Source organism: Cupressus sempervirens, chromosome 1 (genome assembly GCF_028749045.1).
Source record: "Cupressus sempervirens isolate cs-2001-9-10 chromosome 1, ASM2874904v1, whole genome shotgun sequence".
In the NCBI taxonomy this organism is placed as follows: Eukaryota; Viridiplantae; Streptophyta; class Pinopsida; order Cupressales; family Cupressaceae; genus Cupressus; species Cupressus sempervirens.
This window is the reverse complement of record NC_143118.1, coordinates 150,519,753-150,544,659: the sequence shown is the minus strand read 5'-3', so window position 1 is coordinate 150,544,659 and position 24,907 is coordinate 150,519,753. Positions and strand designations below refer to the sequence as shown.

At 36.3% G+C, this 24,907-nt stretch overlaps 1 protein-coding gene across 6 annotated transcripts in view; it reads right to left on the bottom strand.

The window, feature by feature from the left end:
- LOC149576610 (Pseudouridine synthase family protein) overlaps positions 1–9,813 on the bottom strand; it is a 30,417-nt gene extending 20,604 nt beyond the window's left edge. For 5 of the 6 annotated variants that reach the window (XM_089818373.1, XM_089818379.1, XM_089818351.1 and 2 more), the window contains exon 1: positions 9,101–9,765. In XM_089818373.1, coding sequence (XP_089674499.1) covers positions 9,101–9,650 — 550 coding nt within the window. In that variant the 5' untranslated portion in view covers positions 9,651–9,765. Of the gene's footprint in view, positions 1–9,100 lie in introns of all 6 variants that reach the window. The other variant, XM_089818388.1, reaches the window with a different exon arrangement.
- Positions 9,814–24,907: the final 15,094 nt, after the last annotated feature.

Genomic DNA, 24,907 nt, shown 5'->3' with positions numbered 1-24,907 from the left:
GAGGTACTTATCAATTTTCATATACCATGCCCAACGAGCCTGATTAAGGACATAAAGTGTTTTTTACCAATTTGAGTACCTAATGTTCTTTAAGAGCAACCTTGAATCTAAGAGGTTGCATCATGTACGCTTCTTCCTGCAATTCACCATTCTCGAAAGCACTCTTAAGTCACACTGATCTACCATGGCGAGGACTACTGTAGTGGTGCTAGGTCTCTTCATAATCAATTTCTTCTTGCTAAGAGAAGCCTTTGGCAACAAGAGGAGCCTTGTACTTATCCAAAGTACCATTAGCTTTGTATTTGACTTAGTAGACCCATTCGCAGTCGATGGGTTATTTTCCTAAAGGAAAATCTAACAAAACCCAAGTATTATTTTCAAAAGGCTATGATGCTCAATCTTCATAGCTTCTTCCCAATCAGGTATCCATTTTGCCTCTATGTGTGTTAAAGGTCCATACACACTGTGAATGTTGGATATGAGAGCAAAAATTGTAGTCGGAAGGTTTCCTCTTCTTCTGAGTAGTTCTACCCTCAAAGAGCTCATCATCATAAAGATCGTCAATCGTCTTAGCCCACGATTCAAATTGAAGAATAGAAGTGCTAACATCAAAAGAAAAGGTGCAATGGAAATATCATCATCAAATAAACAACTAGATGTATTCTGAGCAAAATCAGTAGGTGTGGCTACATGTCTAGGTGAGCCTGGCGAAGAAGGAATTGGTGAAGAGGCAGGAATAGGAATCGTTGGAACCTTCTATGGTGCCCCATTGGGTGGAACTAATGGGAGACGGATATTTAAATGTTGAGCTTGGAGAGATTGATCCTCTAAATACATAACTGGGAGAACGAGTTGAAATGGCCCTAGTTCCTCATTAAAGACCACATCACAATTAAAGATGTGTCGATTAGTCTCAATGTCAACCTGGCAGTAAGCTTTGTGATTATCATTGTAGCCAGCTTACATGAGTTTTTGGCTCTTGGCATCTAACTTGGTGCGCTTAGCATCAAGGATCCAAACAAATGCAATGGAGCCAAAAACTTTAAGATGACTAATTTTGGACTTACAACCTGACCAGGTATCTTTCAAAATCTACTTCTTCACAGTCACTATAGGAGAACAATTCAAATGATAGATGACAATGTGGGCAATTTCAGCCCAAAAAAATTTTGGAACATGCTTGAGTTCAAGCATAGACCCAACCAATTTGGTGATTGTGCGTTCCTATGCTCAACAACACCGTTTTGCTAAGGGGTGTAGGGTGATGTTGATTGGCTCTTTATGCCATGTAGATGATAGAAACGAGAGAAGGCATAGGAACAAATCTCTCCCATTGTCAATCCTAAGAGTAATAATATGTTGACCAAACTCTTCTTCTACAAATGATTTGAACTTTTGAAATACAACAAATACTTGTGATTTTTGCTAAGGAAATACACCCACATTTTGACCAAGATCATCAACATAAAGGATACCTTGACCCAATAACGGAGGGAGTAGCCATAGGTCCACAAGCATTAACATGGTCCAATTGTAATACCTTAGAAGCTCTCTCTAAGAGTTGTCATCTATTAAAAGGAGTGTAATGTTCTTCCTAGCCTGAGATGCTCCACAAACTTTGAGATTCCAGGTCTGAATCTTCGGCAATCCAATGACAAGATCTTCTTAAACAAGTTAAGAAAGGTAGTGCACATTCAAATGTCGATATCGTTGATACCAGAGTGTCTAAAGGAGCAATGGGCTTCCATAGCAAGCTCGTGAGAATCCCCAGAGTCGACAAGTCTATGAAGACCATAATCTTCGACATCAACAGTAACTGTGGACTAAGTTTCCCAATCATTGATACTCCATTGATGTGAATTGAAGGTCACGTCCAATCAAGGAGAATAATTTGACTCACGGAAAGAAGATTGTGTTCCATTCCTAGACCATAGTATACACCAAACAAAATCAATTTCCTTCCTCAAGATTAAACCTAGATATTACCTCTTCCAACAATGGTATACTCTTCTCATCCAAAAAGAATTGAATCTGAGAATAACTAGAAATCTATGAACCAATCCTAGCAATGAGTGAAGTTGCGAGAGGTACCTCAATCAATATACTAGGCAGAGGATTTTACATGATTTGTAAGTCTTTTAGCCATAAAGGCATAAAAGGCAGATTCATTGAACTCAATGTACTATAGAAACAACATGCGATTGAGGCTTTGAACTAGATTGCTTGGCTTGAAAAACTTGTTTCCGGCACTCCAACTTCATATGATCAAACTTCTGGCAATAGCTGCATCAAACATCTTTCTTTGGGCATTTTGATGACTTGGCAAAAGGATTTTGCTGAGAAGTCTAAGAGACTTGATAGTTGCCTATGGATTTAGCTAAGAAGGCTTAAGTGTTTGATGACTTGTTGGTACAACTGCTGAGTTGGTTCCGACGAAGCATTACACAGAGATTGAAAAACGAAACATCAAAATGAGTGGAAGAAATGTTGAGAGTTTCAACAAAGTACTCGTAGGAAGATGGGTGACTCTTCAAAGTGATCACCACCATGTCTTCTTCCATTTTGCATCCAATGACTTCCAACTAATCACGAATATCCTTGATTTTATCGACATGATCTTGTATGGATACCTGAATCATTCATTATGATCGAGAAGAGCATGTTCTTTAATAAGAATGCACTGCTCTTGTTCGAGGTTCCATGCAAACCTTTCAGATGGATTCAAATTTCTACAGTTGTCTTATTGGAAGGAACCCAACGAAGTTGATCATCAGTGATGGAAAGTTTAATGAGCATTTTTCTTGCTCTTTGCCTTCATATGCAGAACAAGTAGTCGTGCCCAAAACAATTTTGTCAAGACATATGCATTCAAAGATTGTCATCATGTGTTACTTTCATGTGTTGTAGTTTTTGCCTTCCAACAAAATGTTGGTCAAAGATGTCATTGCATGCTTTTTGAGGCTAAAAAAATGAGGATTAGATGGTTGAATGTACAAATTTGAATGTGTTGTTTACAGAGGTAGATACAGACACAAATTACAACATAAATCCACTGGCACAAGATTTGAGGCACAAAAAATGAGACACGCACAAAAATTTGAAGACAACCCAATTAAGGTCTTGAGAAATCCACCAAGAATCTATAAGCAAAATAAAATGCTAGTTGACAGCAAACACTGGACAAGATCAAACAAACCATAGGTTGTTAAGATGAAATTTTGCAAATACCATGAAACTGTACAAAAAAAATTACAATTAAAACCATGTTCAGCAAGAATGGCAAATAAAATATGCCTATAGAAGCAATTTGACCAAGGAAATGATTGTGTGGAAGAAAATGACTACAAGCAGGTGTATAAACAGCAACGACGACCCAACCAGCTATAGAGAAAGAGTTGTTGACCCTAACTATGAGACAAGCTGACGTTTTACAGGATAAATGATCCCAGAAAACTGTCATATTCGACAGAGAAAGGGTAACATTTTTGGAAACAATGCACAAACACTACCAAACAACACAGAGACGAGTTGCCAGAGATTAGCCACGGGCAACTTACGAGCCCTCAGAAACAAACACAAAGCAAAAACAACAACTAGACGAAAGGTTGTGTGTACCAGGAAAAGAACCATGAGCTGCACCAAGAAGTTCGATGGCTCTGCGCAAAGCAAGTCAACTCAACTGCAAAAAGAAAATAGGACTTCTTGAATCACCAAAAAGAAGCCATGAAAACCTCAAGAAACCAAGGAAAATATTGTTGAAAATTTTCAAGAACTATAGTTCCAAAAGAGAAATTATTATTTTTTGAAAAAAATTATTGAGATGGCTTTGATATCATATTAGACAAACAAATTGGTAAAATGTCGGATGATTCATTTACAAAGAATAAATAGTTTCTATAGAGATTACGAAAGTGATGTTTCTAAACAGGAACATACAAAATATAGAAAGAATCTATTATACAAGATATTTACAATATCTAGAAATGACCATTAAAATAGAAATATTTAAATTCGTAGATATTACTTTTTTTTAAAAAGGCATGTTATAAGTGTCTCCCATAGCATCCATAGTAAAATAGAAGGTAGAGGCAAACACTTGAAAAGGGACATCGAGCTTTAGATAGGATCAAGAAAGTACACGCCTTATCATCTTTTTCATGACCAAATCCTTCTGAATCATGACAAAACCAGCTTACATTGTGTAAGGAAACCCTGAATAGTAGAAATGCATCTGGGGAGGGAGAGAGAGAGAGAGAGAGTTCAAGCTGCAAGTCCTGAATTGATTAATTTTCCCATATAACCCTTCAAGCTACTCAAGCACCTCTTTAGGTCCGTCACACTCAACAATATGAATCAACAAGTTATCTGACACATGAAGAACTACAAGACCCTTTGCCTTGTTTCTATAAACAAACTTGTCAATTTCCTTAGTGAGCTTGATTTCTTCAGCTTTCAACACTTGCCAAAGGCCTAAAGATTGCAATGATAGTGGCATTTTGAGCTTCCATGCATGATAACTATGTGATGTGAGTGAGTCAATCCTCAGGTCTGACATGATTCACAAGGGTGCAAATAAAGGACTACAATGAACTATGCAACTGACAGAATGGATACAAAGCAAAAAACAATTCTCAACCACCACATTTGCCAAGAGAAATGATTACAACTTGCAACTTCAAGCTACATAAAATGGAAAAATAATCAGAAAATGCCTACACCATAGTTTAGTTTATCGAAGCAGCTTTCCAATTATATCTTGTTTGCTGAAAACAGACTCCATTTGCTAAAGTTGTGCAATTTTTGAAAAACGGATATCTTGGGCACTTTCAGAATCTATAACAGCCTTTGTTACTCCATATGACCATAAATAATAAGCAGCAGAAATAAAAAAAAATATAGGCCCCTTTGGCTGATATGTTTGTAAGTTCCCATTCACACAAACTTCAGCAGCACTACAAATATACAACTTCTAAATGTAGTAGGTGAGTGCAAATCTTGATCTATTGTGAACCTTTGCTTACAATATAGACCATCGTTGGTGTATTTAACTTCAAAAACTTACTTTACAGAAATGGGACTAAACATCCACAATGATGTGCACTACCCTCTTTAGTGGGCCCAACCACACTTCAACTACCCTCACAATTCAAGACCCTAACAGATAATATTTGTGTTAATACTTAATAAAGTTGGCAAAAAAAATGTAATTAGCCAATACAAGCTGTAGATAAAAATATGCTGCTTCACATGCAGAAGCTTCGAACAAACCATAAAATATTATTATATTTGTTAAATAAAATGCTACTGCTGACAGAGAAAAGAGAAGCAATTGGCAGAGAAAGCTCCCAAACTAGCAAGTAATAGTGCTGCTAGGTCAAATCGAAGGGCTGCAAACACATATCACAGGGAAAACCAATTCTCCCAAACTATTAGATAATTATGCTGCTCTGTGCCAAACTAGATCCGCGGACCTTCAGCTCTAAATCAAAATGGAGATCTCAAACTAGTTAAAACTCAATATGTTCTTCTTCTTCTTCTTGACACAATCATGCACAGCCTTGCAATCATATTGCCAAGGTCTACCAAGCAACACATGACAACTGTTCATGTCCATAGTATCACACAACACTTGATCCTTATACTGCTCAATCTGGAAATCAACAAGGCACTGCTCCCTCACTTCCAAAGCATGCTCACCTTGCAACCAACCAATCGTATAAGGATAAGGATGTCTCACTCTCTTCAAACCAAGTTTCTGAACCATCTCCTCAGCAACAAGATTATCAATACTACCACCATCTACAATCACCTTGTAAACTTTACTACCAGACTTACAACAAGTCCTAAACAAATTAGTACTCTAACAAAATTCCATTGTCCTCTGACCAATCAGCACTCGTCAAGCCAGCAAACTTTCTCCTTGCTCAAGGTGATTGACTTGGACTTCAACCTCATTCACAATAGCAGCTCTTCTGTCACCAGCCTTAGGACATTCATAAAATCTATGTCCTACATCTCCACATTTGTAACAAGTACCCTTTAAATCACCTATATCTGTGTTTCTCTTCTGATCAACAGGTCTTGGTTCATCTTCATCACTCAGTTTAGCCTTTGCCAAGCTATCCTGCTTCTCCTTTCCTCTAGCATTACCTGGACTTTTCCTCTTCAACTTATCTTCTGCCTTCAGGGCATGCTGATAAGCATCCTCAACCGAAGAAATTTTCAGCATACCAAACTCATCCTGAATATCGAATCTCAAAACATTAATGTGTCGAGCTACCTTCTCCTTTGACAATTCTCTATGCCCAGACCGAATAGTTAACTTGTAGAACTCCTCAGTATAATCTTTCATAGTCATATCCTACTATTTCAGATTCTGCAACCTCTTAAACAACTCAAGTTCATAATCAACAGGTATGAACTTAGCCTTCAATTTAGTCACCATCAATCTCCATCTAGTGATCTTCATTTCACCTCCCTCCTCTCTGTCTCTTTGCAGTTCTTTCCACCAAAGAGCAGCATGTCCCTTCAGCTTAGTTTTTGCCAACCTCACTCTGAGTGGATCTTCAATATCCTCAAGCTCAAAGTAGTCTTCCAACTCACCAATCCAATCACTCAAGACTTCAGGAGTCAAAGTACCTAAGAAATTAGAAACCTCCATCTTATGCTTCAGCTTCAACTGAGATCCAGGTCTAGCAAACTGACCAGCCCTAATTCCCATAGGTCTCTCCACACGATCAGTTTTGTCCTCACCACTAGATCCAGCAATTTCAAAGTCTTCAGCAACTTCCTCATAACCATCATCAGTACCCACATGCCTAGATACACCACCTAACGCACTCACAATTTCAGCAATCATATCACTCTTCATCAATGCAATCTCAGATCTAAATTCTGCTTTAATCTACTCTGAGATCATTTCTTCCACAGCATCACTAAGATCATCAATTGCCCTAGGGTCCAATCTTCTTGGAGGCATCTTCCAAGATTTTCGCAAACCCTAAGCAATAGATCCTTGAATGCAAAAGATCAATCAACTCCACTAGATCAACCTTCTCTTCCAACCTTCACCTAAGTCTTGGTGCAAACTGCCTCAACTTTGGTGATTTGTCTACACACTCAGGAACAACTAGGCTCTGATACCACCTGATGCAGCAAGAATCCGAGGGTACCCCTACTGGAGGTAAACTGGATCCCTGCAAATAACCACATAGCAAAAACACAACAATGCAAGATTTGATACCAAATCACAACTCTTCATTTATAAAATAACTGATTACATGCAATATGCCCAGTTGTAAGGCCTTCTGAGTTAGGGCCAAATACAACAGCAATTACAAAACAGTTTTGCAAGATCCAACTTACAATCTCAATCTCAGCTAGTCCAGATCCACACTCTGGTAGAAACCCCCAAGGAAATCTTAATTTGTGTTCGCAAGCCCACCAAGCAATCTCCTAGTTTCAAGCTACAGCTACTAGCCCTTCAAAGTTCGCATCTACACTTCATCCTCTTCTCTAAGTTGGATGACCATGACAAGAGACTCCACAAGACCCCCTACTTATACCCAACTAAGCCACTAGTCGGCCCGGTTCATTACAAATTAAATTAAATCCCTTACATTAAATATATGTTAAGCCACAAGTCGGCTACAACACAAATTAAATACCCAAAGTTGGCTCACAGACAACTTGGCACCTACAAGAACCAAGACTAGACTGAGCGTCAAAGAAACCAAGCCGAGTACCAGCCAAAACACCAACATTGCCGAGCTCCCAGTGCACGTCGAGCAACCAACACATGCCAAGCACACAGAGAGTGTCGAGCAACCAACACCTACCAAGCAACCAACACCTGCCGAGCATAACAGATGTCGAGCAACCAATACAAGCCGAGCACCACAGAGGGTGTCGAGCTCCAACGACGACCGAGCTCCTCAGCCACAACTAGACCTATCAGCAACCGAGCACCATTGTTGGGTGACCGAGTCCACAACACTTAGCTAAAATACCTCCAGCATGCAGGATTGCTAAAAAACCTAGGATGCTCCTGCATCAATTTCAGTCCTGGCAGGGTGAAATGCCAAAAAGACAAGGTTTGTGTTCTCCCTTCTTACCCTATACCAGGCCAACTGGATCCAATCTTCTTACGTATCAGACTATTTGAAACCTGCTGCATGCTTACAGTTTTTCCAAATCAAACCACCCTAAATTCAGCAGGCTTGATGTGTAACAAAACGTAAATCACCTTTGCAACTTCCCTACTAATAGAAAAATGGATTATAAATTTCTAATTCAATGATATGCACAGTTATCAATATCTATTTGGGTATAAAGAAAACCTTTTGCTCAATCAACTATTTGTCGTGTGGCATTTATTTTTAAGTTCATGTTTATTAGAGCTTGGTCAAGAGATCAAAACTTAGCATCACAAAATTTGAGCAATATATATGACGTCAACGGGAAACAATTCTCCTGGAAAATCAAAAGGGACCTCATAAACCACAGCAGTTTCTTGCTTGATTGTGACCGGAAAACCACCTTTATTTGTTACCTTCAATTGGAACAACCTAAGCTCCAAGACTTCTCCTTTTCCAGATTCGTGCCTAAATATCTAAATTCTAAAACCAATCCATACGGTATTGATACCAAAAAGCTGAGCAATTGAACTCTCTCAAGCAACAAATTGACCCAATTGGTGATTTGCTTCGTAGCGTTGTAAATAACTGCATGTATCTTTTATCATCAAAAAATATGAACGTCAAGCCCTAAACTTCAAAACCTATTTTGAAGAGCCCTGATAAGAGTAAGAATACCCTCTAAATAAAGAACAAACAAAACAGCCATTTAAAAAAATCAAATTAAAATTGCGCACCGTAGGAATTAGATTTCAATCCGTAAACATATTGGATTGGGTTTTAATCATTTTAGGAATACCTAGTCAAAAGCTAATAGAAAGGGCATACAAAAACGTGATATCAAAGCTGTGGATTCTGTAAATCCTAAATCCTGAAATTTGATGGGTCTCTGAACACTACGTAATGCAATTCAAAATCTTTAAACTACCAATAGCGGCATTCTATTTAAAGGCATGAAATCCAACCTGTGTGGTGCGGAGAAGAAACCAATAAATCTGGAATCGACGACAAAACATGCTCACAGTAAACACCCGAGGGTTTATTGACAGCAATCAGCCAATCATCCTCATAAATGATTTCATTTTTTGTTAGAGCGGGACCTGCCTTAACAACTGCTTCCGCGCACATTGCTCGATCAAACTCGATCTGTTTTGAATGCTTGGGAGGAGGAGCTGATAGAGGTTTTGGAAAATTTGTTTCTGGGCATATTTGAGGATTTCCATCAGTTTGATTTTGGCTTGATTCACCCATACTACCAACTATATTGGCAGAAAATTGATTTGAGGGATTTTTAGCGGTTCGATTTTTGCTGGGCTCTTCCCCAATACTATATATCTTGGAGGAAACCGATTTAAGGGGATTTGCAGATGGTGGTTTTTTGTATAGTTCTTCTGACGCACCAAATTTATTGGTAGAAAATGGCTTTTGAGCTGATAATAGTGCAAAGACCATGAGCGGTTTACGTGGAAAGCAATGCTGAAACAGAGGATAGAGGTTAACAGGAATCCTGAGCATCTATGAGAACAATACTGTTTTAGAGTTGAAATAAGAAATGTGAAATATTGATCAACTTTGTTTTGCACCTGTGAAATCGTTCGCCAGACTGAAGCAGATGCCCTCTTTTGGAGGCCTTTGCATTTATAAATTTCCCTCCCTCTTTTAAGATGATGAACCTTGAATTCAAATGGAAATGTTTATTAATCCCTCCCTTATGCAAAGGTGTTTTCATAGGGGAGAGGACCGAGTAGTTGACCGGGTTCCAATTGTTGTGATAGTAATTGTTTACTTAATGTTCAATTTTTTTGAAAAAATTGTACCAATACTTGTGACTTTAAAGTTGTTAGTACAATGATGATTACCCAAAATTGAATGAAAATGTACCTTTTGTTTTAAAAAGTAACCAATGATGTGATGCCACATCAGCTATTCAACTATGGGTACCCTTTATGCGCTATTATTGGTCTCACTTTTTTTTTTTGGCCTGTTTTGGACAACTTGGCAAAAAGCATGTTGATGTGGCATCATAACAGGGGCGTGGACTTGAAACCTTAGTTATAAGTAGGCGACTCGCCAAGTAAGCTACTATAAAAAACTGAGAGCGATTTGAAATTTTTACGTAAGACTTTGATAAGCGTGAAGTTAGGGTGTTCAACTACTGGGTCCTCTCCCCTAGTGGTCACAATTACTACAATTAATTTTTGAAATGAGGTTCCATATTAATTACATAATCTAAAAATTTTTAAATATACTGATGTTTGCAAAAGCTATATTAATTTGGAATTGAAAAATTTATTTATTTTTAAATTGTATTGGCTCATGATGAAAAAAGCAATGAAAAAGTTCAATTTAAATTAGAAAATGGTGAGCAGAAAGTGAAGTGCAAAAAATGTGAATTGCAGACATCAAGCGAATCACCCTAAAACCTTCTCCAGGACCAATGCAGGAAAACATTTTCGGCGGCATCCCCAAACATCCAAATTGTCTGGCAAAGCTCTGCTCAAACATTGATTCCAAAGCAAGGAGACCTATCATGGCTTCCTTGACGTAGAGAAGGTCCACACCTCGAATTACTATGCTCCATTGACATATCTGCAAATGGAGCGGGAGGAGAACACGACAGCAAGACCTAACCAAGATATGCCTTCCAAAATATTCTCAGTTTCAAGCCTAGATAAACAGATTGCAATGTTCAACTTAACTAAGTACGCCTGGATTAACTAGATTTCTCCTTGCCTAGGGCTTGAGGGTTTCGCTCAATTTCATACTCCATCTCATTCGTCAATCCGCCCATCCTCGCTTTCATCCCCTCCCTACATCCCTCTGCATCACAGAGTCAACAAAAATATTCATCTAAACCCTAGGCTCTCCAATTTCCCCCATCATTCGTCAACGGCGCCCAAAGACAAGGTTCTCATCATTAGCAATCAAGTCAGCAAAGAGCAATGGGAAGAATGTCAAGAGGTAGGCCTTTTCACCTATTGGAATGGCCCTATTATTGATTTGCATAGACTAATTGACTGGCTTGAAGAGTTATGTGGCACCTAGGTATGTATCTCTAAATTCTCTGATAGAATTCTTTATCTTCATTGTTATGATGATTTAGTTTTAAAAGATTTTCTTAAGGCTTATGAATGCATGTTCAAAGGCCATGTTGTTTATTTCTTTAATTGGATCCCTAACTGTAATGAAAGTGTTTTAGATTTTTCAATTCCTTCCTGGTTTGTAGTTTATTATTTACCTCCAGAATTAAAGCATATTAACATCTTAAAAAGGATTGGTAGATCTTTAGGAAACCTTATTAGATTGGATTTGGCATTTGAAACAAGCAATAATGTTAAACTCCTAATTAGTGGTCAAATCAATGAATCCAATACCAAACAGTGAAAACTCATCACAAATAGATCCAAATATGATTTAGAATTTCTCAAGTATGAGGGCAGAATCTCGGATATCATTAGACTTGATGATGAAAGAAGGTAGTCTTTCAACATGATGTCCAAAATATCAAATCTTAGTGAGTCTCTTCCTCTAATCAGAAGAAGACATTTCAAGATGCTCCGAGAAGATCAGACTCCAAAGGAATGCTTCACAAGAATTGGTTTAGATTTGTCTAATTCAATGCCAATCAAGGAAGATCACAAGACAAGGCAAAGGGCAAGGTGCCACCAAGGCAATCCAGACAAATTAGCAAGCAAGGAAGACATTTATACTCATCCAGACAAGAACCTTCTGGAAATCAATGGTAAATCCTCTCATAAGATTGTTAAAAGAGACAAAGATAAATACTCTGACACACTCAGCAAACCTAGGCTACAGAGCATCATTGTGGACAACAGGAATCAAAGAAAGAATGAAAAGAAAAGTAAAAGAAAGACGAGTAGAGACAAGAAAGTTCAGATATCTCAGGAACAGGGGTTGATGGAGAATAGGGAGGAATAAGGAACAGGGGCTGATGGAGAATAGGGAGGAATCTCCAAGGATCAACATACACAGCCAAAAGAGATCAGAAGAGACTCCTATTAAGAAAGGTTCGGAAGATAAAGTACATCAGACATGTGAAGATAATAATTTGGAAGTAATTTCTGGCCATCAATAAGCAGGTTTTTCAAAAGATATTCAAGGAAGACATCTAGAAGAGCTTGAAAATCTTATGTTGTTTACTTCATGTAAGGTAAACAATGAGAAAGAATCCCAAAAGGAAGCAATCTCTCTTAAACCTAATTAGCCCTGGTTAGATAACAGCAATATGGAGACTCCTGTCAAAAATAATAAGTTTTGAAAAACTCCAGCTGCAACAAGCAGTTCGCCATTCACTCCTATTAGCAGACACCATTACAAAGATAGAGATAGGGAACAAGCAGATAAGCCACCAGTTAAAGAGCTTCAAGAATTTTTGAATAAGGAAAGCTTCTTGGATCCTTCAAATGTTGAACTAAATATGGAAAAGTCAGATGAAGTATATCTTAATCAACTCACTGATGAATTAGTCCAAGTTTTCGGTGTTGACAGAGTCAACAAAACCTTAGCAGCTCAAAAGGAAGAACTTATTCAGATGATCCTCAAAATAGGGGAGGGAAACTATACCTGTGAAGATCTCAGAAGAGACATATTAAACATTCAATTGGAAGATATGGCTTCAGAATTTGCCAAGCAATCTAGTCTCTCTAATCAGATTAACTCAGAAGTTGATTCAGAGGAACAGGAACAGTCTCCAGCAGAAAAGATTGACACAATACAAAAAGCGGAAGCGAACCTAGATTAGCTAGGCATCTATATGTCTCAAGAAGGGCTTAAATCTCCATGTTGCAGTAAAGTAAAGGGCAAAAGAGGAAGAAAATCTCTTAAGGAGCTTAGGGAAGTAGATGGCCTTAGTAGGGAATAGCAGGACATAGATCAAATTTTCTACAATGGGAAGGGGAAGTGTCTTCCCGATCAAGTATGAAGATCACTACTTGGAATGCTAGGGGTCTTAATGCCCCTACCAAAAAGAGGTTACTTAAACATAACCTGAAAACCTTTAATTTTGATATTGTTCTAATTCAAGAATCTAAATTAAATACAGTAGAAATAGCTAAAATGAGTAGGTTGCTAGGAGTATGGTGCTCTGTGTTTCAGGAATCCTCCGGGGCATTTGGGGGTCTAGGCATCCTCTAGGATCCAAGGAGGGTTAGCATTAGTATTCTCCATAGTTATAACAATTGGATAAGTGGTAATGTTCAAAGCTTAAAATCAGATCTCAATTTCACAATCATAAACGTTTATGGTCTGGTTAACAATGTTGATAAAAAACTAGTTTGGGAAGAAATTGGTTAATTCACAAATAGTTATAATAACGATTTATTCCTACTAGGAGGTGATTTTAATACTATTTTAGATATCAATGAAAAGGTAGGAGGTATTCAGGTGCTATCACAAGCATCTAAAGATTTTAAAGAGTGGTGTGTGATGCATAATTTGATTGACACCCCTACCAACAATGGCATTTACACATGGAATAATAGAAGAAAGGACTTTTCTTATATAGCAAAAAAGCTCAACAAATTTATGATTAAGGGTGATCTGGACGTCAGCAATCTACATATCCAATCTTCTATTTTACCTATAGCTGGGTCTGATCACTTCCCGGTCAGATTCGAATTCATTGAGTCCCTCAAAACTGCTAGGAACCCATTCAAGTGTGAGAAAATGTGGTTCCTAGACCCAAACTCTACCAATAATATCAAATCATGGTGGGCTCAAGACAGTTGTGAAGGGTCCAAAATGTTTGTCTTTGTCAACAAATTGAGGATGCTTAAAGAACATATCCTTAGGTGGAATAGAGAACATTTTAATAATATTTTCAAAGAAAAGTTGGACATAGAAAGCCAACTTAAATAATTGAACTCTAAAATTATCAGTAAGGGCATGGATAATAAGAGTTATCTTCTCAAAAAGGAATTGCTAGCCAAGCAAGAAAATATACTATCTAAAGAAGAGATGTTCTGGAGACAAAAATCTCAGGAAAGATGGTTAGCGGAAGGTGATCGTAATACAAAATATTTTCATAACTCCACATTATACAATAGAGCTAAGAGAAAAATCACGTCTGTCAAAAATCATCAAGGTGTTTTAACTGAAAAACTAGGAGAAATAACTGATACCTTCATTAGATATTTTCAAGATATATTAAATAACCATGAAGGCTCAAATAGAACAGCGCAATCAAGCCTTCTAAAAGTTAGTCCTAAAGTCATAACTCAAGAAGATAACAAGAATCTAATCAAACCCATCACCCTAGAAGAAGTTAGGAAGGTGGTCTTCGAAATGAATTAGGATAAATCTCAGGGTCCAAACGGATTCCAAGCATCCTTCTTCCAAAAGTGCTAGGACATCATAGGTGTTGACCTTTGGAAAGTGATCAAAGCTTCCAGAAATGGAGGTTCTCTCCTTGCTGAAATCAACCACTCATTTATCACTCTGATTCCAAAGAAGTTAGATCCTGAATCTCCAAGTGATTATAGACCGATCGCCTTGTGTAATACAGTTTATAAAATCTTTTCCAAGGTTCTAGCAAACAGACTTAAAGAGATCCTTCCCAAGATTATCTCTGAAGAACAAACTGGTTTCATGCTAGCTAGATCCACCCTTGATGGTATCATCACCATTCAAGAGACCATCCACTCTGCATGTTTAAAAAAGAAGCCTGTATGCTCATGAAACTGGATATCCAAAAAGCATATGATATGGTAGATTGGAGGTTCCTATGCAAGACGTTAGAAGCTTTTGGGTTCTCCCATCAGTGGATTAATCTAATCTTCATATTCATTTCCACTCCTAAAATCTCAGTGCTAATCAATGGCACACTTGAAGATTTCTTTGATATATCTAGAGGTATTAGACAGGGGGACCCTTTATCCCCTTCTCTTTTCATTATTATGGTAGAAGCCTTTGGGAGAGCTGTGACAGATGCATATAATAAACAAAGGATCTCGGGTATTACTGTCTCTAAAAATTTGCCTAATATAACTCATCAACAGTTTGCTGATGACATTATTCTTCCTGGCAAAAGTATGGTTTCAGAGACTTGCTCTCTCAAAAGCATTATAAATATGTACATGGAAGCTTCGGGTTAGAAGGTTAATGATCTCAAATCCAAAATTTTCTTCATCAATACTAAGCCAGAAATAGAGCAACAAATTTGCAAGATAATGGGTTTCAAAAAAGGAGCCTTTCCTTGCAAATATCTTGGTATTGCCCTAGAAAAAGGAACAAAATCAGGCAAGGTCTAGGACAATACTTTAGAAAAATTGGACTCTGAGCTATGTTCTTGGAAGGACAAATGGCTAACGAAGGCTAGTAAATGCACAAAGATCCGAGCAATTCTATCGGCTATTCCAACCTACCCTCTATTGTGCCTTCCCCTCTCTAAGTAGAATCTCAAAAAGTTCGAATCCAAAATGAGGAATTTTCTTTGGAAGGATATGGATGAGGAAAACAAACTGGCTCTCATCAAATGGGAAAGCATGTGTAAACCTAAATAATTAGGGGTTTTAGGGATTAAGAATTTACAATGGCAATATGAAGCCCTAGGGGCAAAACTTATTTGGCACCTTTACAATGAAAGAAATCGTAAATGGGCTAAAATTCTTTATAATAAATATCTTAATGCAAATGATCCACTTTCAATTTTTAGAGTTATCTCTCCACCTAAAGGGTCTAAATGTTGGAACTTTATGATAAGATGTCGTAAGTTGATTTGTAAATTATTAACCTGGGATGTGGGTGTGGGTGATGAGGCCCTTTTTTGGGAAGATTCATGGGATGGAAAACCTCCCCTTTCACTCAACAATATCTGTTAGTTGTTTATATCTGTTATCTTTGGCCTCCTTCTTCTTAGTTTTTTTAGGTAGGGTTTTTTAAAATTTTCCCCAGGTTAGATTGTTTGTCCTTCCTTTGGTCTTTCTGTTTATGTTTCCAGTTGTTTTGTATATTGCTTCTTTCTTATTATCTCTTATAATACTCACATATGCCAGAGGTAATTATGATTCTTCTTAAATGGGAAATTATTCTCCCTCGGATACAAGAATGGTGGGATATTTTATTTGGTTATTTCACTTGCATTATTCTAATAATTGTTCTAAGATGGACAAGATAGTGCTGAAGATTTTATTTCATATTTGTTTTTAAGTAATTTCATCTCTTATATTATTATTGGTCTATTGTTGATGCAAAGATTGTTTAGTGGTTTAAATTTTATTAAGTTAGTGTTTATAATTCTCTAGTAATATATGGATGGGCTTGTTGTGATGATTAGTTTTAGGATCACTAACCATGTTTTTTATTAAGTCTAGTTGGTAGTAGTTAGATCTGATGCAAGTACTCTGTCATCTCATTGGCGAGTCATTTTTAAGACCAAGAGGGATTTCATCAAATATCTTAAATCTTGTTTTGTAAGCAATTGTAATCATTTGGGGTATGCCCCTTATTCATCTATATATATCAATGTATTCATTAACTGTGTTTTGACTGGGGTATGCCCCTTTTACGATGTAATAATATAGGACATTTTGTCTCGGGCTAGACTGGAGGTTTTCTTCTCCATTCTTTCCTACTAGCGGTTGTTTGAACGAAATAAAAGCTGATGTAATCTTTTAATTATATTAATAAAATTTATCATGGCCTTGGCCATTTACCGATAAAAAATAAATTTAAAAAAATGAAAAAAATCAATTTTCTTCAACAAAAATACAAATATTTTTTCTAACACCTCTATTAATAAATGCATTAATTGCAACTTTATCTTTTCCACATTTCTGACAAGTGGATAAACTTTAAAAAAAATAATCATTTTTCTAACACCTCTATTAATAAATGCAAAAAAAAATCATTTTTACCTTCCACCTCACAAATATGTCTAATCAATATTAATTATTCCTATCTATTTTTCTTACCAAGTTCAAATATAGACTTCAATGTTTTATATTTCTTATTTTAAATATATTTATTACTAGTTTTACATTGATGTTTATTTTTGTAATTTGTAAAATGTTATTCAAATATAGATATTTTAATCAAATATAGAGTCAAATATATTTCTTATTCTAAACACATTTATTATCTTCTACTATTTTACAATTTTACTCAATTTTTTTTAATACTATTAATACTACCCCTTAAACTTACTACATATTTTGGTATTTTGATTTAAGTAATCAACAAATTTTTTAAAATTAAATATTTCAACTTATAATTGAATTAGTATAAATGAGTAGTTCATTCATATAATATAATTTTTATTGTTATTCATATATTTCTTAAAATATTAAAATTATTAATATTTTTCAAATTCTCTTCAACTCTCTCTATTATTCTACCTTTACTTGTCCTTACAATAACATATCATTCTCTCTTTTAGCTCTCTCTTCGTATAACATTATATCCCATGGGCCATAGGCATCCTTGATATCAACACTAGCTTAGTTGTATATAGGCAGAAAAATGTTATGAACATTTCCATTTTAAAAGACACTTCAACATTTTCCATTAGTTCCTCACTAAACAAAAAAAACTAATCTTGAGCCATAAGTTTCCATCAATAAAACACAGAGGTGTTGACAAGATATAAATCATTGCAAAAGCTACTTTAGTCAACCATAAAAACATGAAGGCATGAACTTTGGAACATGCACCCCTTGTTACAATCAAAACTAATTAATTTCTAAAGTTGAAAAGTAGTTTTTTTAAAATTAATTTATATTTTCTTGTTGACTGGTGATAATTATGTTAAGGGTAAAAAATGATTTTTTTACACAAAAATTTGAAAAAAATTGTTTCTATAAACTTTTTTTTAGTAGGAATTCTAGAATTTTTATTCTTCCACTCTAGTTTTCACACATATCACAGATCAACAAGAAGCAGGAAATCAACACGAAGCATAGCCATAGATTTGAGGGCCACTTCCGATCTCTAGTAGTGTTATTGACAAACCCCCATAAGCAAACAACCATAAAAAAAGGTGAAAATAATAACATCAAATAGGGTGCTTTCTCATAAGAAGATCCTTGAACCTATCCTACGGTCCATGCCCAAAAACCTTCCCTCCTCCTACACAATTGCCCCATGCTTTTTCAGGCTTCAAAGAAAATCTATGCAGAAAATATGGAAAAAAACACCATTAATCTTGCCTTGAGAACACTGTGACCCTTGTCGCATTTGAGCAGCATGCAGGGGTCTACTTTGGTATATGCGGGTGAATTTTTCCTTTGATGTTGTTGTCTTACAGATTTAGGACTCATAGAGTTTTTACTTGTGAGAGAGAGAAAAAATTTTGCGGGTTCAAAATTCCACACAATTCATGTTCAAGGGTTAAACATTTGTTGATATGATATAAAATGTTTTAATTAAGGGGTAGTTTCCAATTCTTAACTTTCAATCAAAGAGATTTTCCCAAAATTTGGTGCTTTCATATTAGATATCTAGTCCCCATCATTTCGGTTATGCCTTTGCATTTAGGTGACGACTAGAGGTTTCTTTCTGAAAACTTATTAGAAAAATGGATTTCTTTTATCAACATATCTATATTTTTATAGAAAAATAATAATCAAGGGACAAAGATCATTTGTAAAAAATACAGTCACTTTTTATAAAGTAAGGTTCATATAAATTTATAATTTGGAATTTTTTTTACTTCTATTATTATTATTCAATTTTTAGTTTAGATTCCACCTTTTATTTATTCAAATTTTTTTTTATGAAACTTATTATAATTTTAAAATGTTTTATAACAAATTTATTTAGAAAATTAAAACTTGGTAACGAATTGTTTAAAATTTGTAAATTATTCTACTTAATCTTTTATAAAAATTATTAAAAAGGAGAGAATTATAAAGAAGTGCATTAACAAATTTTTATGAACTTCTGATTTCTAGGGCTCAATGATTACAATAAAGTCAAATGCACATATCCTACATACCCTCTAGCCCTTGCACAACAAGGACTTAAGCTCCTTTAGAGCTCTTGTTTACTTAGGCAAAAATAATATTTTTATTTTTTATTTTTTTGGTTTGTAGTTAAGTTTAAAAGATTGAAGTTAATGATATTCTTTAGTGGACTATATCTATTATTTATAAAAATTTTATCCATAAAATTTTGTTATAATATTAATATTAAAAGGATTTTTTACAAAATTAAGATTCTATCTTAATACTTGTTTTCAACTACACTTCATAACTACTTTATGAAACTACAAAGTACTTTTACTTCTTATACAAACTACCTCTAGGTTGTAATGACACATCAAATGGATATCAAAATATTTGTAACAATATCAAAATTAGGCCATGTCTATTAACATGTGGTATTGACCCAACAAAGAAGGACATGCAACAAGAAAATACTTCACTATAGTACACTTGCTTTGCATGATTTGTTTATGGATTCAATTGTGTGTATTTTTTAGCATTAATATTTTGGATCACACTTTATGATCCATAATTAGGATGAGAGAATGCAAGAAAAGAATGGCTCGCAAATTGTGATCCAAAATGTTGATGCTAAAAATATACACACAATCGAAACTAGAATGAAATCATGCATTTCAATTCTATTGTGGAAATTTGATAAAATAAATAGATATTTTTTCTTTGCTTTCCCATTGGTGCATTGAACCAATAATCTTCAAGGCCATATAGTACCTTCCTTCATTTTCTTGTCTTTGTAGTCTTTGTCTCCAGTTTAAACTTTCACACAAGAATCCCTTCAATTATTTTCCAGTTTATATTTGTCTTTACATGTCTCTCCTCCTTATTGATAGTGATGCTTGTTGTGGTTTCACAATGCACACTCCATTTCTCCTATGAAATGGGGACCCCCTAGTAATTCTTTTATTTATTTTTAGACCCCTAGTTTGGGCTTTGAGCCTTTTTTAGAGCTTTATCTAGTGTCTAAGTCTACCCTAGCCCTTTTCCTGAAAAACCCAGTTGTCAGATCAGGAGGTTTTTGAATAAATAAGGTAATTTTAAGTTGGAAAGGTGCGCACTAGTGCACATGCGCACCTTCCAAGGTGTGCTAGTGCACTTGGTGGCTTAGTGTGTACTCCCAAAGGGTTGTGCTCCACCCTAGGCCTATAAAAGCTTGGGGCCTCACCCATTTTCCTCACACTTCACGCCTTCAAACCTCCGACAACACACCTTCGCACCTAGCAAGGTGTGCCACTTTCTTCAGTCCCTACACATATATACAAAAATCTAAGTATAAAGGTGCACACCTTGCACCCTTTATTTTACTACTAAAACCTATGTAAGGTGTGCATATGTACACCTTATAAAAGTTAAAGTGAAGACATGATAAGAATGGTGTGTAGTTGCGCACCTTTCCAAGGTATGCAATTGTGCACCATTTTTTTGGTTTTAAAGGCCAAATCTTCAAGAGATTAAGATGCGCACATGCACACCCCACAAGGTGCGCATATCTGCACCTAGTTTCTATATGCCTAAGGCTCGTTGAAAGGAAATGAGTGTGCACATGCGCACCTCGCTAGGTGTGCATGCACACACCCTTTTAGTTAAAAGGCTTGCTAAGTATAAAGAGCACACCTAGTGCACCTTCAAGGTTCACAAGGTGTGCTAAAAATTAACATAACAGGGTTTCAAAGAGATTTTTTAGGTGTTTTGGGATGCTTTAAGGTTATGGGTTTGATTTTTTCTAACTAGGGTTTGTTTATGGTTGATTTTTTCAATCTTCTAGGCTAATGTGCTTCTATTTTTTGTAGATAAAATGGCTTCTTCCTCTTCCTCACTCCCAACAAAGATTGCTCCTAAGCCATTGGTTTTCAAGTTTTAGGGTGTACCATTCAAATCCCATTTCCAGGATGCACATTCAGAGATCTAAGATACAAAAATGGGTCATATTGATTGGAATGCATTCCTAGTTCTCTACAACAAACCAAACGAGAGGTCCCCAATGGTTTCTACACTCATAAGATCAGGATTGGTAAATGTAACTTCACACCCTATTTCAGTACAATCTTCTGAGTTGATCATGGCTTTGGCCGAGAATTATGTTTCAAAAGAGAGGGTGGTCAAAATCATAATAGGAGAGATCATTCTCGATCTAAGACCTAAGAACATCAAGAAATTATTCCATCTTCTAAGGGTAGACCAGTATATAAGATTGGCATACCATCAAGCAGAAAGGTGGTATAGAGTCAATGAACGGAAAGCAACTCAAATCATTCAATCTTCATATCTCATTAATAGGACAGCCGTGGGAAGAAAAGCTAGAAAATTTAACATGATAAGAGGTTACATGAAGGATGATATCAGACATTCCATAGTGCTCCTGAGCAGAATAATGGGATTACCAGCAGCAGGACACTTAAACATATGGATGGTCCACTTCATTGAAACCATCAAAATGATAAAGATGTCAATTAACTGGGCTACAATGCTTAGTGATAATTTGGATGAACAGTTGGTGGCCATAAAAACTGATTCAAGATTCTATATGGCCTCATACTTGGTGTATCTATTAGAAGCAAGGACTATTGATTACCTAGGGTTGTTTAAGAGGGGAAGCATGCAAGATGCTAATGCTTGGTCGTAGGTGGTATACCCCCAGCTAGCAAAGAAGAAATTGTCAGATCAAAGTAAAGAGTACTCGATAGTGAATGATGCTTTCATTTTTGCAATAATCAGATTCATTGAAGGAGATTATGCAAAAAGGATATTAGTAGAGGTAGCATCAAGAATTGCAAAAATAGGCACCTACTACATCCAACTTAAGACATTCACTTACCTAAGGGTAGCAGGCACAATGGTAAATCCTAAGAAGCTCCCTAGGTATCTATTTGATAGACTCATTTTTCTAGAGATAGCAAGGCAACTCACATCTGCATATGGAAGAGTGAGAAAATAGCATAAGAAGACTTGGATATGGTCCATTGCTATAGGTCCTTTCAGGGTGAAGGAAAAATAAGATATTATGACCTTTGATTTAGAATGGGATCAATATCCCTTGGAGCATTATAACTCCCCTCGTCCGTGTTTTGAAAATATTGGTAGAGTCCATTATTTGGTGAGAAAACAATTTGAGCATGAGGATGCTAGAGAGGATCATTGGATGAATGTGGTAGACAACTATGATATCTAAATCAGGGATTATTGTAGGATGGCTCCTTATTTGGCAGAGAAGGTCTTAAAGTTAAGGTCCCATTGAAATAAGTTCAACAAGACACAAAAGAGCTCTTGGATCCTCTATACAATCAAGATAAGATATTTGATTGACCAATCATGAATGCAGAGATTGACAAGGAGGAGAACGCAGATATCAAGTATAGGGTGAGACATATTATCCAATTAACCAAAGATTGGATCAAGAAGCCCTTCAAGTTGGATCCAATTTCAAAAACAATTGTCTTACAGGCCACAACCTGCCCAATAAAGGGAAGAGGGGGAAAAGTTACAATACCAACATTCACAACCCAATCTTTAATTAGGCCGAAAAAAATGTATCAACATGATAGGGAATTTGGATACTTCAAGGCACATAAAGGCAAGAATAAGAGGAAGAGAGATTCTCCTTGACAAGCTGAGCTCGAAGATGAAGGGACTCAAGCCCAAGAGCCAACTCAAGCCCCTAAGAATCAAGAGTTGAGAAATGTAGAAGCTACTCAAGTTTAGGATAATCTGCAAGGACCATTGCTAGACAAGGGAAAGGATTAGAAGAAAGAGCACAAGAAGTATCTCCAGTTGACCAAGAAGTGTCTCTACCTAGTCAAGAGGAATCCCCATCACTAGGTAAGAAATATAAGAAGAAAAAAGACTCTAGTAAGAAGAACTAGGAGAGAAAAGGTGATAAGAAGGGTTATTCCCATTCCCTTAGTTCTAGAAACCATGCCTGAATAGGATGAAGAAGATTAAGGGGATGACCTTCCCTTGAGTCAAAGGACTCGTCTTGCTAGGGCCACGAAGAAAGAGTAGAGAAGGAGTTCCATTGTAATGCCACCATCTATTCCTACACAACCTATTCAAGTTACAACTTTGGAGGATGAGTTACAATGAACAAGAGGACCAAGGAAGCAATTAATTTAATATGTCAGATTTTGACTTCATGCCTGTGGGCACTGAACTTGTTGGTGATAAGATAAGGGATACACTAGTAAATCAACCTTTGGAAGGGGATTGGAGTCAATCACCACCTCAACCACAAGGACCTCTAGGTGCTATACAATCACCAGCTCAAGATTTATCTTTAGTGGACAAAGATTCATCCACTCCCCCCCTCCGATCAATGAAGAATAGGTGCAACCAATACAAGAAGAAGAGCCACAATAGAGACCCACCAATGAAGTATCAAAAGAGGGTCAAATATATGAAGAACCTCAACCAACTTCCCAAGATATAGAGGCAAGGATTGTGAACTCAACTGGTACAATGATGCTTGACATAGATCTCTCACAGAAAGAAAGGACTTTGGAAAGGAGTGATAAGGGAAAAGGTCTAGCAGAACAAACCCCCCTCTTCATCTAAGTATAATTTTTTGATGGAAACTACTCTAAGATGGTTGAGTAAAGAGGTGATGGTTAGGCATAAAAGGCACTTGTATTATAGTGTGGATGAAGGAATGAGAGGATTAGTTGAAGCCCTCAAGAAACCTAAGTTACCTAAGGGTGATGCATGTACATTGGCCTTTATTATGAGGAACCAAAATCATGACTTGTTCACTCACATTGTCATCCCTCCTCTACATGCTAATACCCTCCTCTACATGTTGATACTGAATATTTGACCACAAAAGATAATTAGTTTAAAGAGCTCTTGCTTGGAAAGGCAAGTGTGGACACAGCTAAATTGATGGTAACCACAGGAATAAAAGAAGTGTTTAACCACTTGAAAAAAGATGAATCTAAATTGTTAAGGTTTCAAAAACATAATGACCTTCTAAGAGATTATTTGCATGAATTGGTTGGTCCTATTAACCTAGATAATCCAGAGGCCACCCTTGAAGTAGCTTTAGAGAAGAAAGATAAAGAGAGAGCAGTTATACAAGTAGATCCATTTTTGAAGGCTTGTTAGTTATGGTGAGAAAGTTTTGAGAAAAATGTTGTGTAGATAATACAGTTATTGCACCATATGTAGAATAATGTAGACAGGTTGGTTGCTATATTGAACTAGGATTTTGGATTGATGGATGAGGTACATACCTAGGGAGAAGACCTTCAAGCATTGTAGTCAATAAAAGGTTAGAGGTATCATATGTTGATGGATGTATATATGGGGGATGAGTTAGATAAGATAGATGATTGGATTGAGAAGATTGTGGCTAGTAATAGAGTAATGGAGACATTACACGTGAATATTCATAAGCTCAAGTATGAAACCCAAGAGAAAATTTTGCAAGTAGAGAAGTATTATAGTGATGTGTGCCTTGACATTTTTGAAGATGAGTCAAGAGATAAACTCCTTCTAGTGCAAACAATTGTAGAACAATTTTGAAAGATCTTTGAAGAAGCTTCGATTGATGAAGACATTAGACAAGCATTTAAGATAGAGGAGGTATTTCTAGAATTAGATGTAAAGCTCAAAGACTTTGTAGAGACATGAATAGGAGTGGGCAACTATCGACAAATAGTAAAAGATAAGTATGATGCTTTGGATTTTATGGATGCAACCCAAGTGATGGAGATAATAGAGAAATTCATGAGAAGATATCCAAACATAGCTTTGGTACAAAGGGGAACAAAACCTAGAAGCTAGAATTTCAATTTTGACACTTGGGAAAATTTTGGTTTGTTA